Consider the following 18,530-nt stretch of genomic DNA (forward strand, 5'->3'; position numbering starts at 1 on the left):
TATCTCAGCTCTGTAGGTCCATACAAAAGTCAGCATAAAAGTAATCCATAAGACTCCAGTGGTTAAATCGATATCTTCTGAAGTGATTTGATTGGTGTGTGTGTGAGAATCTGATCAATATTTAAATAATTATTTGGCCATATATTCTACTCCCTGTCCAGTAGGGGGAGATATGCACAAAGAATGAAAATCACTAACACAAAAGATGAATGACTTAAATTTTGAATTATTTCTCACCTACACCTATCATATTGCTTCAGAAGATATGGATTTAACCACTGGAATCTTATGGATTACTTATATGCTGTGTTTATGTGCATTTTGGAGCTTACACATTTTGGCACCCATTCACTTCCATTGTATGGGCCATAGAGCTGATAAATTCTTCTAAAAACCTTTGTTTGTGTTCAGCAGAAGAAGGAAAGTCATACACACCTGCCACTTTCCACCCATGTCCGGGAGGACACAGCAGCGGTCTGCTTCAGTAGATGAAGCACTATATTAATGCACTATGAGCTAACATGAACTAACAAAGAACAATTGTATTTTTACTAACCAACATTCACATTCATTAATACATACTGTAAAAAATATATTGTTCATTGTTAGTTCATGATATATGTGTCAACTAATGTTGTAATGATGTAATGTTTACATCAGTTAATGTAAAGTGCTACAGACATTTCTTTAGTCAATATACATTTTTCTAGTTAGGCTCAGCTCTAAAGTAATTTGTCAGCTAGAAATTGTCCCTCTTTAATGTAATAGAATAAATATAATAAAATTCAGTAAAATATGTTTTAATGCTTATTCACAAATCATTAATGACTAGAAAAATCATGAAAAAAAATGTGTTTTCATCCCCTACAAATTGTTCCATCTGCCAATGATGACACACAGCATTTTATCAGAAAATGCAACAAGTAAACTGTGATTGGTTGTTTATCTTGTCAGTCAGACAGCTGCTATATCTTAATGGGTCTTTCTTTTTGACAGGATACACTGTTAGTAGAAAGTCAGGCTTGACCATCAAAAATAGATTTAAAATACAAAAACTAGTCCTTTTATTTGTAATTTTATTAAGAGTTTACATTCGTATTTTAGTTCATGTTTATAGTTTCAGTTTAGTTTTCATTCTTTTGGAAACTCACATTTTTATTTTATTTTATTTTAGTAGTTTCATTTAATTTTTGAATATAAAAATATTTTTTTACTGCTAGTTTTTGTCAAATTTGTTTCATTAACGATAATAACCTTGATACCCATACAGTTAGATGCATTTCCTCATACCCCTCACAGGGTGATTTCCCAATGGCTATTACTCTACTGAAGCCCAGTGTCTTTCATCATGCCTACCCAGGGCACCCTGGTTGTGAAAGGCCTGTTCCTCCTTTCAGAAATTCATAGCAGTTATACCAAAAAGAACACGCAACTTTCATTTTTCAAAGCACATTTTAATGTTGCAAGTTTGAAAGAGCAGGGCTCAGCTCAGGAATGGGGCAACATCAGGATTCAAGCTTTTATCTGCCTGCTTTTGTTCAAAGAAATCGAGCAGAATGCAAGTGAACAGAGGATCATTAGCACCCATTGTACTGCATCCCTAGTGCGTGTCCTTATGCAAGAGTACTGCGAACCCTGAAATGGCTGAATCATAACTAGCTCCATGTTGTAGAAAAGTATCCTCTTTTTTGTATATAAATGATTTCATTGGAGAGAAAACAATCAATTATTTAGGCATATAGAGTGTTAGACTCCCCACATCGCTGTACTGTCAGCACTGTAAAGTCTTTAAGGTTAATTACATGGGTTGGATGTCTATTTTGCATTTCCTGTGTTTCTGCAGAGGAAACCTGAGGATTCCCCCATCGATTTGTTTGAGGGGTCGTCTGAGCTCCGTACGTCCAAGCACACTAAGCCTTTCTCTGCTGGCCCCTCAACTAAACAGCCCCCCATCTCCTCTTCTCTGGGGGGCTGTGCCTCTCGTCTATCACCCTGCTGTCGCTCACCTGCTCCGCGGTCCCACCTCAAGAGTACGCCCTGCACACCCTGTCCTGAACCAAGCCCAGCTGTGGCTGCCCCTCGTTCCCCGGCGCTGAGCCCCCATGCAGCTCCCCACCACCTGCCAAAACCCGCCGAGTCCCAGGACAAGAGGGGAGAGGGGCAACCGCCCCAGGACTACCCTCAGTCACTGGAGCCTGGTGAGTGAGAAAATTGCTCTCCTTGTTTATGTTACCTGCTACAATTTTTCTTTGCACTGAAACTATTAAAATATAATGCTTATATCTCAAAAAGTAGGGAAATGAACATAAACATTTGTTAAATAATGATTGCGACATCCCTGTATATGCTAAGTGTTTGAATCATAAATAATTACTGTCAAATGGTAAAAAGGCACCTAACTTTGAAAAAAAAGAAGAAATTAAGCAGAGCAGTGCTTTCTCTCGTTCGCTCTCTGCCTCTCCCAACGCCCTCACATTTGGGGCAGAAAAACAGTGAAGAGAGGAAAGAGGCTGGAACATTTCATTCTCAAGGTTAGGGTCTTGCCATTGCGCCTGGCTCCAGGGGGAGAGGGAGTGAAGTGAAGGAGAGAAGGAAAAAGAAGAGAAGAGATGGAAGGATAAAAAAAAGACCTTGGCCAGGGAGACGCGGGGACAGACCAACAGAAGAGAAAGATAGTAGAGCACAGATAAGAAACAGTGGGCCTTTGAAGGACTTGTTGCCCTTTTATTAGGGAGGACAATCACCCTGTTAGTGTGAAAGAAAGTGTAAGCTTATGTTTTTTGCTTTTGTGTGTGTGTCTTTGCACCATTGAATCCATTTTTGACACCTTTGTTTGTGCAAGAAAGCATAGGTGCCGTGGAGAGCTGTCTGCTTGTACTGAGAGATACAGTACATGTTGAATGCACAAGGATATATTTATACATGATGGTTTTACAATATATAGGTGATTCTCACGAAATCTGTAAGATAATGTTCTGGTCATATTTACCTTCAAGGTGATTTTAAAATATATATATTTTCCATAAAGAAAATGGAGCCCTCTAAATTATTTGAGATTTTTTTGCGATGTGACTATTTTCAGGATGTTTTCATCAAGTAGGTTCTACATTTGATGTAGTAGTACTAAACATAAGTACAATTCCACTATGATGTATTTACAATTTAAACAATGTTTATTTTTTACATTGCAGTAATGAGAATATCATAATAATCATCTTTTTTTGCTTTGTGGTAATGAGAATTTGTGGTAAAATGTGCATAATAATGGACCTAAAATAGGCTTCATTTTCTTTATGTAAAATTTAATTTTCATATTTGTTTCTTTTGATTTTGGAGTAAAATAGGAACAGGGCATTTTCTTGATAGGTTTCATGAAAATCACCCATATAATTAAGCAACATTTTGAATATCGCAATGATTTTAATTTGCCTATGTTTCCTAAATAGTGTGGCATTAGACTATTTTACATTAGACTTGCGATTCACATTGATGACAGTGCTAAAACTGATGTTTAAATAGCATCTGTGTTAGAATTGACAAGTTTGATTTATAAAATTGTGAAACCATTCAAACTATCTGTTACAATGTATCTATTCAAAACTCCAATTAAGCGCTTCATTTTCTTCACCGCTCTAAAATGTTCATACAAGTCCTCATGCGATATTGTTCATAGATATAAAAATATAAAAATACATGCTGGTGAATATTGCTGTAAACAAATATGAAGTGTCAGTCTTTCTTATGTTGAATTGGTAAAAAAACAGTATGGAAAACGTGCTTTATTTTCAACAATATTTTATACAGAGTATATACAGTGCATTCATAAATTTTTCAGACCCCTTAATTTTGTTTTGTTATGTGGCAGCCTTAAATTATTTTATTCAGAAAACAGATTTTTGATAACCACAAATGTATTAAAAACAAAAAGCTTGAATATCACATTGACATAAGTATTCAGACCCTTAACACAGTACTGAGTTGAAGCACCTTTGGCAGCGGTTACAGCCTCTAGTCTTTTTAGGTATGATACGACAAGCTTTGCACTCAAGGATTTTATGCCATTCTTCTCTGCAGATCCTCTTAAGCTCTGTCAGGTTGGATCCGTTGGAGGACAGCCATTTCTAGGTCTCTCCAGAGATGTTCGATTGGGTTCAACTCCGGGCTCTGGCTGGGCCACTCAAGGACATTTCAGAGTTGTCCCTATGCCACTCTTGCATTATCTTGGCTGTGTGCTTAAGGTCATTGTCCTGTTGGAAGGTGAACTGTTGGCCCAGTCTGAGCTTCTGAGCGATCTGATCTGTTTTCATTAAGGATATATCTGTATTTTGCTGCATTCAGCTTTCCTTCAACTCTGGCCAGTCAGCACAGTCCCTGCCGCTGAAAAACACCCCCACAGCATGATGCTACCACCACCATGCTTCACCGTTTGGATGTTATTGCACAGGTGATGAGTGGTGCCTGGTTTCATCCAGACATGACACTTATAACTGAGGCCAAACAGTTCAATCTTTGTTTCATCAGACTAGAGAATCTAGTATCTCACAGTCTGAGAATCCTTTAGGTGCTTTTTTGAGGAGAAGCAGAGTGTTGCAGAAATGGTTGTCCTTCTCTAAGTTTCTCCCATCTCCGCACATGACCTCTAGAGCTCAACCAGAGTGACCACTGGGTTCTTGGTCACCTCTCTTACCAAGGCCCTTCTCCCCAAATTGCTCAGCTTTTGCCAGGAAGGAGTCCTGATTGTTCCAAACTTCTTCCATTTAAGAATTATGGAGACGATTGTGCTCTTGGGAACCTTCAATGCAGCCAAATGTTTTTGTAGCCTTCCCCAGATCTGTGCCTTGACACAGTCCTGTCCCTGAGCTCTGTAGGCAGTTCCTTTGACCTCATGGCTTGGTTTTTGCTCTGATATGCATTTTCAGCTGTAAGACCCTATATAGACTGGTGTGTGCCTTTCCAAATCATGTCCAATCAATTGAATTTGCCACAGGTGGACTCTAATTAAAGTGTAGAAACATTTCAAAGATGATCCAGAGAAATGGGATGCACCTGAAATAAATTTCAAGTTTCATAGAAAAGGGTCTGAATACTTATGTCAATGTGATTTTTGAAAGTTTTTTGCTTTGTCATTATGTGGTATGAGGTGTAGATTGATGTGAAGAAAAAAAATAATTTGAAGCATTTTAGCAAAAGGCTGCAAAATAACAAAATGTGACAATATATAACAATATATAATGTATGTATGAGGTCCCCCTCATACAGCCAACCCGCATTTTAGGATAGCATTCTGTGATGCTTCTCTCCACAGTTGAACAGATCGATTTTCTGAGTTACTGGAGACTTTGTCAGTTCGAACCAGGCAATTCTCCGTTCACCCTTCTAATCTACAAGGCATTACTGTCCATAGAACTGCCACTCACTGGATATTTTTTGTTTTTGTCACCATTCGGAGATAACTTTTTCCCCATTCCGATGGTTGATGTGAACCTGTATCTGCTTGATTTTTTGCACTGCACTGCTGCCACATGATTGGCTGATTAGATAATTGCATGGATGATAGTTGGTACCAGACGGTCTGGTCTGAGTATTTCTATAACTGCTTATCTGGGATATATATATATATATATATATATATATATATATATATATATATATATATATATATATAAAATATCATCAAAAATATATATATTTTTTTTAAAGCTATATCGCCCAGCATCACTGTCTGCTATAGAGCGTATGTGTGAGAGAGTCAAACGGAGAACAGTAGGGAGGTCAGTGAGGCAGCAGACGGGTCCTCTCTTATCCTTCAGGGGTCCTTGAGAGCTGGCCGGCGGAGGGATATGCATTCATCTGGTGGATGGATGCAATCAATAATAGCAGTGCTGAGGTGACAGGGCTGCCTCTGCAATCACACCCAGACACCATGCTGTCATCAATATACCAGCTACACTGCTGATATCATGTAGACACACACACAAAGTCTTTCATACAGCAAATGTTCCCTGTGCAATCATTTGCACACACATGGTGAAAATACACTCTCACTTAAAGATTAATTTATACACAAACATTCCTATGTGCAATCTTTCTCTCTCACTAACGCACAAACATACACACTGCATCATAACAACTTGACCATAATTCAATATTCATGGGAATTTCCTCATGCCTGCACCATAGTCTTTATGGCGCCGGCTCCATTATGTGTGTGAATTATACTAGATAAACGTGGTACACACTGTCACTAATGCTTCTGTATACAGCATATGTACTGTATATCACTCCACTCTGCACTTGAGCGGCAGGAGGCCATGCCCCTTAAATGACAAGGTCATATTGTGATGTGTATTACAAATGAATGGTAATGGCTTGCTGGGTCATACGCCACCAGCATGCACTGAAGTGTGTTTTCAGAAGCAGTTTAATCTTTATGTTCACAATAGAGGGACTTCAAACAAGGTTGAGAAATCCAAACCAACATTGCTGTTTATGGAAACAATCAATCAGTTTTATTTCCATTTTTCCTTTAGATCTCCCTCCTGGCTATACTTACCCTGCCATCACCATGGGTTACAAGGTTGGCCCCTCCCCCCAAGAGGTCCAATTGGCTGAGCATGCTGACTTGGAGGCAGAGCAAGCAGAACCTGCTGAACCTGCACCAGAGCCCCTCCCCCTTTCTCAAAAAGTGGAGGGGCCTGATTGCCACAATGGAGTAGAATCTCCTAACAGAACATCCCAAGAAGTTGAGGAAGATGATGGGGTGATAGAAGCTGAAGGAGAGGTGGTTGATGGCCAGATACAGGTCACCCGCTGCCCTGTTCCTCTCTCGCAAACTTCCCTTTGCCCCATTACTGATTCTACAGTAGCAGACCCCATTCCAGATACAGCAACCATGATCCCTGAAAACCAAACTAGTGAAATGGAAACACCATCTGAAGACCTCAAAGAGCAGGATGGGGTTCTACAGGATCCAGTCCAGGGTTCTTTGACCACCTTCCAGGATTCTCAGTGTATGGAGTCTACCGTGACTGACCCAGAGAGGACAGTAGAGGACAATTGTGATTCACCCAGTAACCCAGTAGAGACCACCCATCCATCACCACCCCTCTCCCCGTGCCCCGTGCCATCTGCCTTGGGAAATCAGTTCCAAGGCAGCTGCATTTGGAGCTTGGAGCTGCTCATAGCAGCAGCACTTTGTGCCACCCGAGATGCCCGTATGATGGCTCCTGTGTCTGTATCTGCTGACAAGGTGGCCCCTAATTATGGCATAGAATTACTAAGTGAACTGGCAGAGTTGGAACGAACCCAACAGCAGAGGAACAACACGGTGGAGAATGCAGGTAAGATAAACTTAATGCATAAGACAGGTGCATGGATGTGCTTTGGTACAGACATACAATATACTATACAACAGTGATTCTCAATCAGGAGGGCGGGGCCCACTGAGGGCCTCAGCATACTTTCAAGAGGGCCGCAAGATGACTCAAAGTTATTTAAAGTGTTAAATAAAAAACTCCAACTGAATTAAAATGCTAAAATAGTGTGTAAATGCTACACAATTTTCAAAGTGTAGTATTGTCTTCACACTGTAGTATCGTCTCAAATGGAACAATACCATTTTTAACAACGTGGAATTATTCACTGTTTTTCAGTTGATAAGATTTTTGTTTCAAAAACATGCAATGTGTTGCTGCTAGCTTTAGCACATTATTCAACCTCAGTCCAACACTTACATCTTAAACAATGTTCACATTAACCAAATGTGGAGTGATGGTAAAGCTTTCAACTCACATTTGTAAGGTGCTGTTTTTTTAAGAAATGTTGCCATATTCACCATTAATTTAAATTATTTTGTCAGACCAGCATTGCCGCCTGCAAACCCTGTCCCTTGCGCTGAGTACATTAAGTGTCCAACATTTCACACTGTTTTTTCGGTTGAAGAAGTACATTTCCCTTGTACTCCTAGTGCTCTTCTCGTTGCATTTTCAGAGTGAACACATTACTCTACAAAATGGTGTAGAATAGCGCAGAACTATGCTATTTGGGATGCAGCTATGTCTATGTTTTGTCAATGTTCCATCTGATAATGAGCCAAAATAGAAGTGCTGAAGCAGCCTACTGTCACTAAGGCTACCTAATAGATGAAATATTTCTGTATGTGAGCACCTATTTACTGTAAAAATATGCGTCAAGGACAAAAACGAACTTGAAACATTTGAAAATACTTTGAAAATACTTATCATATATATATTTATTATATATACCCCCACCCCAACGCACACAATTCAATCCTTAATTGGAGGTGTTAACTCCCCCTAAAACTCATAATTCTCATCATGGTTTTCTTCCCATTTTAAACACTTGGTTACATCCTTTGCTTTCTAACATGCAGTACACCAACATAACATCGACTCCTCTGGTTTCAAAAGCCGCTCCATCTTGCAACATTACCATCAGCAACAGGTTTCCAGGAGGCAGGTATAAAAACAGCGAACGGCTGTTCTGTTCTTTCTTATCACAATAGAAAGCATACCCAATCACACACATGATATGATTCCTCATTAGTGATTTGAATGAGCGATCTTGTAGCTCTGTGATACAGGCAAAGGGAAAGACTACAACGGTGGCTTTTCATTTTCCTCTCTAGCCAAAAGGATGTGCCAAAAATGAGGGTTTCAGCCTAGCTAGATCTCTAGGCTTTGTGAGAAGGAAAGATAACAAAGCAACCCCCCCCACCCCCACCCCCCAACTTCCATCCTGACAATATGCACAAACACACACACAAATACACCCACACACAATCAACAACTCTCACACAGATACATACACACACACATATTTTTCCTGTAGCTGCTGCATGCACACACAATAATTCACTAAGTTGTGCACTCGCTCGCACTAAGCGAGTCATGCTGTCTTTTCCTGCCTAAAGATCAAATGCTCCCCATCCTTTTCGGGTTCAGCGCTTCCTGTGGGAGAGACTAAGATGGAGCGGGGAGGAGGGGGATGTGTTTTTAAAGGGCTTCAGCCTGTCTTAAAAGGCAGCTCTAATGATAGCTAGCTCCCCCCGGGTCTTCCGGATTGGACTTTGTCCACTCAGTCATCCTGAGGGACGACTACCCTGCCCCTGCTCCTCAACCTGTTTTATCACATTTATAAGCCTCATTTTCAATGGAAAAAAGCCACCCCACTTTCCCACAGCTCTCCAAATTCCTAAGTGGAAAGTTGATAGGGACATTCTAAAATTATTAGCATGCAAAACGCTTAACATGGCTTTATGTACTACAAAGACAAACATATAGAACAAAAGTTCTTCACTGCCAAAACAACAATATTTTAACATTACGTCTTTTTTCACCCATCGTGGCCTGTTATAAGTATAAAGCTAAGCATTGCTTAAAGGTTTAGTTCACCACAAAAATGTAAAACTCTTGATTTAAACTGCATGATTTAAACTCATGATGTTCCAAACTTTTATGACTTTCTTTCTTTACTGAAATGCTAAAGGAGTTCTTCGATAGAATGTGAGTCTCAGTGACCATTCACACTCATTCTATAACAAAGATACAAAGCAAGTGAATGGTGACTCATTTGAACAATATGAGTTTGAGAAAATAATTCTGTGAACTATCTAACATTCTAAGATACTGAGACAGAGGATTTTGAAGACTAATATTTTTTGCACCTTAAGCCCATAGTATACTTCGAGAGCGCTCAGCTTCTGTAAACAGTTGTACACGAGGCTGTCATAGTATACTCCATTTGATGTGCGAATACACAGGTGTTTGACGCATGGTAAACTAACTATTTCTCTTCAGGAGTTTAGACCCATAAATACGTCTTTATATTCCTTCAGACTCGAGTTATACAAACTCAGGTATCTCCTGACCTCCTGACACATGCGCTCTTGACATCCATATCTACTGTTGTTGTTTTTACCTTCATCTCCTTTTATTTACCAGTGAGTACATCATCTTCTTTTTGAAAGCAACGGCTCAAATGTGAATATTGCCACCTTGTGGATCCACTAATTTGCGCAAATAATTCCAGGTCCTAAACAAAAATCGGGCTGTGCACATTTTGTGCTCGAGCCCATAAATAATGTCTACAGACAAATTGATGAGTCCATAAATTAAAAGCAAATGGCAAAGTTTTATGTTTTAAACGTTTTGGCTTTGAAAATCATTTTAAAGATGTGGCTTATGTACTGACACGGTGACCTTGGAAGACAAAAAGTAATTTAGCACCTTATTGATAGTGAGAACTGTTTTCAGACAGACTGAAGTTTATGTTTAGCTGTTTTCTTTTAATGGCCTCTTATGGGCAAGAAAACACAAAGGTATAGTTCACAAAATAAAAATTCTGCTATTATTTACTGTGACTTTCTATCTTGACAAAAAGAGATGTTAAACAGAATTTTATTGACCGAAAGCCTCAGTCAGCATTCACTTTTATTGTAAAGAAAAAAGATGCAATTAAAGTGAATTGAGACTGACATACAGTACTACGTCAAACATCTTTTGTTTTTCACAGAAGAAAGAAATTCCTACAGAAAGAAACTTTTATATAAAATAAATGTGATTCTCCTCAGTTACTGTTTTAGTACATTAAAACATGTCCATGATTACCACATTAAGCATTGTAGAATTTCCCTTGATGAAACAGTAAAAGCAGCTGATCTTTTTCCTCTCAGGACTGTACATCGTTGTCAGCTAATTAGGCCCCACTGTTCTGAGTGCTGTTTTAAAGCATTGTTGTTTTTACAGAGACTGTTTAGAGTCTCCCTGCCAATGGATGTTTTCATTTACACCAGCATACTCTAGAAGCTGAGAAATCCCAAACCCTCACACCACACAGAAATAAAAGACAAAACTATCTGCATTTGGAGCTTTGCGTCATTTTAGCTGTTTGTGTGCTCATGTTCTTCAACTGCAGTTACTGATCATATAAAAAATGTAATCTGTTGTGTAATTCTTGTCCGAGCAAGCCTCACTAAAGGGACTAATAAGAGAATATGATGAAGCCCATTACAGCAAGGAAGAAGCCATCAATAAACACGCCCGTCTTTGAATTATTAAAGAACTGGAGGTGAGGCGGCCCATGCTGGCTGTCAGGACCCGGTCTTTCGCCAGCTAAAGATTTCATATGCGATCGGGTTTACTCTGCAGTGATTTACAGATTTGATTTCAAGGAACCTTATCTATTGCAGACGTCTCAGGCACTCTGCTAGCATTTCTTGCGGTGTTATGGGCATTGTGAAATGTGGACAAATAGCACGTGATAAAATTATATCGATTTTGAGAGGTGCTTTGAAGTATTGTTTGGTAGTTGTTATCGATTGGTCAGTGATACCAAGTTATACTGCTTTACTTGTCTTTTTGCCTGGCTTTGTTGGCAAAATGCTCTCAGCTATCGCCCTTCTCTCTTTCCTTTTTCCTTTCTTTTTTGGGTCTCTGCTATTCCATCCTTCTCATACATCTTGCTTTTTCCGCTATCATTGTATCCCCTGTTCCGAGGCTCTTGTCCCTCCTGGTCTACTTACAACAGGTGGTAGGCATCGATTTCAGAAAGACCACCACAGGGCTAAAAGTGGCACAATGATTTCAGCCTATTGGGAAACCGAAGATCCTCCAAGACCACTGTAATACAGTCTTTCTCTTCTTTCTCTTCTTTCTTTCTATCTTTCTCTCTTCTCTCTCTCTCTCTCTCTCTCTCCTCCCTCTCAGCCTCTCTCTGTTTCATCTGAGAGTTTTCATTCATGCTGCTATCCCATTTTATGTTGTTTTAAGGGTGTATAGATATTTTTACTGGAAAATAAGACAAAAATATTCAATGAGAAAACCAGGTCAACCAGCATAATTTTTATGTCTCCTTATGAGTCTTAGAAAAGTTAATACTTCAATAAAACATACAGTAAATAAGCAATGTGTTTTTCCAATGGGATATTTTGGACCAACTTATCATTCACATTTCTCTCTCCTCCTCTCATGTCCTCTAGCCTTTTTTTATCTCCTCCTGCTCTCTGCCCTCCATGTACAGGTCCGCTTGTGCGCTATGTATTTCCCCTAGGAGGAGAAAATTGGATTCTTTCCATGTTAGTAATGAGGAGATGTTTGCGAATAAATAGATAGCTCAATAAACACTTTACCTCTTATTGCCTCCCTCCTCCACCCCTCCTTCTCCCTTCTTATTCAGTCTCTATCCTTGCTGAACCCAAACTGTGCCCCTGCCTTACTGTGACGCAACAGATTTGCGAGCTGCATTTGCAAGTTAACACAGCCACAGACTCTCACACATACACTTACACACACACTCTCTTGCTCATACAGTCTACTCAGTATCCCCAGGCCAGCTACAGCTGTCATGAATATTCAAGCCTCATTGGCTGAGTGGAGACTGAGCATGTGGCCTGCCCTAATGACAGTGATAAATGCTGAGAAATCCCCCTTCTTCATCTCTCTCTCTCTCTTGCTCTCGCTCTCTCTTTAGCATGGCTTCTGGCATCTAAGCCTCATGTACAGAGATAAGCTCTCTGGTTAATAGCTATCATCATTGCTCATTCAGCCTCTGAAAGCACAAAGTGCTGTCAGGAAACAGCGGCGTGCTTATTGGCGCTCTGTATCGTTTGAGGCTTTCCTCTTTCTCTCTTTTTCCTCTCTCTTTATTTTTCCTCTTTTTCAGGTTTCTCTGCTTGCGTTTACAGGGACAGAGTAGATGTCTGTATTGCTTGGTCACTTTTGAATGTGTATGGAGAGACAGAAGTACCGTTTACACCTGGTATTAACATCCGTCTAGGGTGATCTGATTATAAGTGTACAGTGCTAAATACAGAATTAGATGTAAACTGGGAGCAAAATGTTTTATTTCATCAATCAAACCACAAATTCACGAGACCACGTCACATTTGTAGTGTAAAAGCCTGTAGTGTATATGCGCCCTGATACATCTCGGACAGCAGCGAAGGTCTGCATACTCACAAATAAATCAATCATTGCCCATTGCAGAAAAAAAAACTTTTTGTGTCATTGTGTGTTTTGAAATTTGCTGTATGCTGCAAGTAAAAGAAAATGAATGATCAATTTAACATTTTGGAATAGCTCATTTACATACACAAGGCTTCACAACTATGACTGACATCAACATGCAATGGCACGTATCATGTAAAGCATGTACATCTGAAGTTAATATAACTAATAAAGGTGCTCAGCTAAAATAACAATCACGTTCAAAATATCATGTTTGTGCTGAGGTTAAAATACAAACATATTTTGGAGCAACAGTGTACACAAATTTTCTTCTTAAAACAGTTGTGATGGTATCATTAAATCAACTCTGTCTCCTGTAGAAGAAGACATGTTGACCTTTGACCTCCAAAGTTTGGCAACTCTCGCTGCTGCTCGTGCCTTGGAGCTGGCCCCACCCATCAATGCAGACTCAGTCCCACCCCTCCGAAGAATCCTTAATCTGCGCAGGAAGTGCAATTGGATGCCACGCCCCGAACCGGTACTTATCACTCTTATATATTTATTTGCATAAAGTTTACATTTTTGTGCATTTGGCCTTATTTATGAAAAAAAATATTATTCATAAAATTATTTTAACGTGATTCTGACGTGAATTCAGTGCAACAATTTATGCAAGAATTATTGTTTTATGATCAATTTACAAAAAAAAAAAAAACGTTCTGCTCGTTTCACGAATGAGGCCAGTTGTTTTGACTGAAGTCAACATTTGTTTCCATATACAGTACTGTGCAAATATTTTAGACACATTAGATGGTTCACAAAACATTTGCCATGAGATGGTTATTTTATAGTTTCCTCTTTTGTGTGTCAAGAGGAAATGCCAATTTTAGATTATTTAAGAAACATTCATTTTGCATATAAAATAGAAGAGAATTAAAACAAGTAGTTCTACAACATATGGTATGACCCCCACAGACACCAAATATCATCTTCATATTGCAGCGCAATTCTGCTGCATGTCACGATAGACAACATTTGCAACATTTGCAAACACAGCAACATCTCTGGAATATCTGAAAATAAAGTGAAGCAACAGTAAATAAAATAGTGAAGTCTTCCTCGAAACCCATGTTTATTATTTACAGAAGTGTTACGGGAAAATTACGTTGCTGTGGAGAAAGCCGATTACTGACTGAACTGCAAGTATACGGGAGTAAAGAGTACGCCGCTTATTCAGTGCATGTAAACAGGAGCGCTGTTTTCTTGCAATAACCGGCTTTCTCGCAATAACCCGCTTTCTGGTATCTATGTAAACATAGTCATTGAGTCAGTCTGGGATTACATAAAGATACAGAAGGAATTGAGACTTAAAACATAAAGGAACTGTGACAAGTTCTCCAAGATGCTTGGAACAACCTGCCAACAACCTTAACAAAACTGTGTGCAAGTGTGTCCAGGATAATTGGTGTTGTTTTAAAGGCATGTGGTGGTAACACCAAGGATTGATTTAGTTTTTTGATAAATAATAATAAATAAACATTTTTACAACTGTGTTATTGTTGTCAGCATTTACAGTGCATACTTAATTATTAATTAATTAATTTGAGTTTGTGGGTTGCCTGTGTAGGTGTGTCCTGTTAAGGCTACCATGGAAACGCTGGATCGAGAAGAGCTAGCGATGCGCGTGCGGCTGGCAGAACTGCAACGGCGCTACAAGGAAAAACAGAGAGAGCTTGCCAAGTTACAGAGAAAACATGACCACCAGTGAGTGAACCACAGACCACTTTAACAAACACACACCCTTCAACATTCAGATGCACTCCGCACACCTTTCGAAACCCATTTACACACAAGCATAGAGATGGAAAGCCCTTCGATCTTCAGTGCACACACTCTATCTCCAGCTCTCTCTTTGTCCCTTCGTAATGCTCTGCAGAGACCACCCAGCTTGTGCTGAGCCCTCTTTGCATAAGCCTGAGCTGTGCTTAAGTCTTTCCACTAGTCCATTCTCACAATTAGGATGGGTAAGTGTTTCATTCCATTCAACATCATTAGTGTGAATTAGAGTGATTGATGGGCTGTGTGTGTGTGTGTGTGTGTGTGTGTGTGTGTGTGTGCGTGCGTGTGTGTGTGTGTATGTTTAAAGGAAAGAGGAGACCTCACGGAGTCCAGCTCGTAGAGGGCCCGGAAGGCCACGGAAGCGCAAGTCCACAGCGATCCCCACGGATGCCCCTAAAAAAGTCAAGTGGGTGTCTATTTTTTCCTATTAATTGTCTGAAATGTCTTCACAAATAGAGTATAATTTATTTAAGGAATATTGTGTTCAGGAAAAGCTTAATTGACCGCATTTGTGTCATAATGTTGTTTACAACAAAAACTTAAAAAATAATTTACAAAAAATCACAGTTGCAGTAAGGCACTTACAATTACAGTGAATGTGGCTAGCCCATTAACTTTTATGGAATTAGTCCATAAACCTTTATGTAAAATACACACTGGCCCCATTCACTTCCTTTTTAAATGCCTTACTGTAACTACAAATTATTATTATTAGTAAATTATTTTTGGTATTGAATTAGTCAATATTATGCCACAAATGCGGTTGATTGAGCTTAACTTGTATTGAACCTGGAACATTCCTTTAAAACAAACTCGTTTATTGTTTTATTACTCGTTCAGGGCCTTGTCTTGCAGAGTAATAATGAAAATGTTCATCCACTGATTCCAGAGAGAGAGTTGTGATTCCTTTAGTGTTTACTGAGACCAGTTTGAGGAATCAATTTCTTACCTGTAGCCAAACGCTTCACATCAATTAATAATAAAGTTTATATAGGAGGTGTGTTGGTATTCTGAAAGATTGTATTTGTGAATGTGCGTGCATGAACAATCTGACACTGCCGCTTAAAACGAGAGTAATTGTGTGTGCGTATATAAGTCTAGAGACTCCTATCAGTTCAAACAAGGCAGACTAAGTGCTTAATCAGTGCAAAGAGCCGTCATTAATCATATTTACAACTTCCATTGATTATCTACAAGTGTTGCAAGTCCCTGCTAACCCATGACTCGTTTGCGATATTAATTTGATAAAACGCAAAGACCAATTGCCTGCACAAAGTCAGAGCTTCAGTTATCACCCTGATGGATGAGTGTGGTCCCTTGAGATACATCTCTGTTTATGCCAGGCTTAAGACATTTTGATAAACTCAGCCAAATCAAGTTTACCCTACCTGATTAACAAAACTCTCATTTTATTACTAGCCTTGGTTGATTAGCAGTGTGCTAATGAAAAGCAGGAGCCCGAGCTTAATTACACATGCTATACCCAGCACACATTTATCCCTGTCATTATTAAAGCTCCCCTGCCAAATAAAACAAATGACAACTTCCCGCCACTAGAATTTATCAGAGTCGTAAAAAGCCTTTTTTTTTTTAGAGTGCCTTTAGGGATTGTCGGGTTTGACTTTCTCGCCATGGTTTGCATCCGTTTGATGTCTGACAACATGAGTTGTTGAGTAATTGAAGGTTAACATTTACCGGAGTGTATGTCAGCATTATTGGATTTGAAGCTATACGTTGTGTTGGTGTTAAGAGATGGGTCTTTTTGTTTGTTAGCTGGTCACAATATTATAAATGCTCTTTATGCATTGGTGTACTAAGGACTGTAGCGTCCTTTGCCATCAGCCCAAATCTGTGAGTGGTTAGAGGTCATTTGACAGGGTTAAGGGTGTTGATGGGTCGTTGTGGCATTGCCAAGAGGATCAAGTACCATATGAGAGCGAAGAGTCTGTCATATGATATGCATTATGTGAGCATGGCCTTAACAATTAAGATGGGATCACAGATTCTAGACCATTCTAACAGGAGTGGTACATTTATGTCTTTTCAAAATGTAAATGCTTTAGCCTGCCTGCAACCATACAGGCCTGTTTTTGCTATGATAGACTAACTGACCTTGCTAAACTTTGACCATAATTGGCCTTGAAGACAGAGGTGACTCATGGCATGTATTTAATACTTCCTCAGCTAATGTCCTTTCTTCAAATATTCGATTAAAGAGTGTCAATGTTACTTGGACTGACATATAAAGACTGTAGCTCAATTACACAAAAACCTGCTCTAGCTCGATTATAACTGTGCATGTAAATGTACGGAGTGACTAGTAAAGACTCCATTTCTCGCAATTGCATCTGCAATGTTTTTGTTAAATGTACATTACCCCTAGGGGCCTTGCAGGACAGTCTGTCTTGAATATTTTACATGTTATGTACAAAATTTCCACCACAGTGTAATTTCCACCACATCTCAAATTCTGCTAGGTGTAATAAAAGAATGAAAAACTATGGTGATGGAAAATATTTTTATGTTTTTAAAATTAAATGACACCCAGTCAAGTCATTTTATTTGTATAGCACTTTTCACAACACACATCATTTCAAAGCAGCATTAACTAAAAATTAAATCATAATATCTATAAAGTCTTAGAGTGATCACTGCGTAGTTTGATTAAATATGATTGTAAATTGTGTATACAACTTAAATATTTAAATAATAATTGTATTTAGAATCCCTGTGTGCAAGCTTAAGGCGACTGTGGCAAGGAACACAAAACTCCATAAGATGTTGGTTAATGGAGAAAGATTATTGGGAGAAACCATGCTCACTGTGGGGGCCAGTTCCCCTTTGGCTAAACATATAATGCCAATATTAGTTGATTTTGTGCAGTGCGAGTTAAATAAAATTATTAAACTAAGTAAGTGTTAAGGGTCAGTGTTTAAACAAAGATTTTGTGTGAACTGTATGATTAATGATTAATGTCTTTGAAGTCCATCCTGGATTTACTGCAGAAGTTCACAGAGATGCATTGTCCTTTGTAAGTTGGCTGATGAAGGCTTTTGTGGGCAGAGATCAATGAGGTAAATTGCAGTTTAACTGGCAAGTCATTTCGGTGAGGTTCGGTGGGGTCCATCCAAAGTCCATGGTTCAGACAGTGGTATATCAAGTATCCGATGTCTTACAGTTGGAGTTGGCATCAGATCATCCTCTGAAGTCCATAGTAAAAGCTTGAAGTCATGTCTAACTTTATGCATAATTTAGCAAAATTAGAGCTTGAAAATGACTCCTAATAAAATTACAAGTGATATTTACCTGACTCTCACATAAAATTTTTCATCCCAAGCATACTCTTCACTGACACTTTTGTCAGCTTGGTTTACAAGTAAACAAACTTTTGAAAAAGATTTATTAGGGGAAAAATTATTTGGTGTGGTGGAAATGACGTCTCCATTGTGGATAGTCGTAATTATTGAAAAATGTATAGAAATAATTTACACAATAAGTATTGAAATAGTTTGTTTATTTCACTCTTTTAATCATAGTTTTAAACATGTAATAATTTGTATTAATATCATGTATTTTCATAATTTAAAATTGGAACCCTGGGTCTGGGACAAGGAAAAATAAACTGTAAAATTGATACATATAAGGCATTTGAAAAGTGTTAACAAATAAATGATGGATGGGTAGTAAAATTTCAATCTCAGTTTTAATGTGATTTTATAACAAAAA

The 18,530-nt window shown here is 38.8% G+C and overlaps 1 protein-coding gene across 4 annotated transcripts in view; it reads left to right on the top strand.

The window, feature by feature from the left end:
- Positions 1–18,530, top strand: part of LOC127633866 (BAH and coiled-coil domain-containing protein 1-like) — a 119,159-nt gene that overhangs the window by 75,406 nt on the left and 25,223 nt on the right. For all 4 annotated transcript variants that reach the window (XM_052113230.1, XM_052113232.1, XM_052113233.1 and 1 more), the window contains exons 10-14: positions 1,844–2,198; positions 6,531–7,340; positions 13,346–13,503; positions 14,593–14,729; positions 15,112–15,210. In XM_052113230.1, the coding sequence (XP_051969190.1) occupies positions 1,844–2,198; positions 6,531–7,340; positions 13,346–13,503; positions 14,593–14,729; positions 15,112–15,210 (1,559 nt within the window). The remainder of the gene's footprint in view (positions 1–1,843; positions 2,199–6,530; positions 7,341–13,345; positions 13,504–14,592; positions 14,730–15,111; positions 15,211–18,530) is intronic.

The sequence above is a fragment of the Xyrauchen texanus genome, chromosome 40 (genome assembly GCF_025860055.1).
Source record: "Xyrauchen texanus isolate HMW12.3.18 chromosome 40, RBS_HiC_50CHRs, whole genome shotgun sequence".
NCBI lineage: Eukaryota > Metazoa > Chordata > Actinopteri > Cypriniformes > Catostomidae > Xyrauchen > Xyrauchen texanus.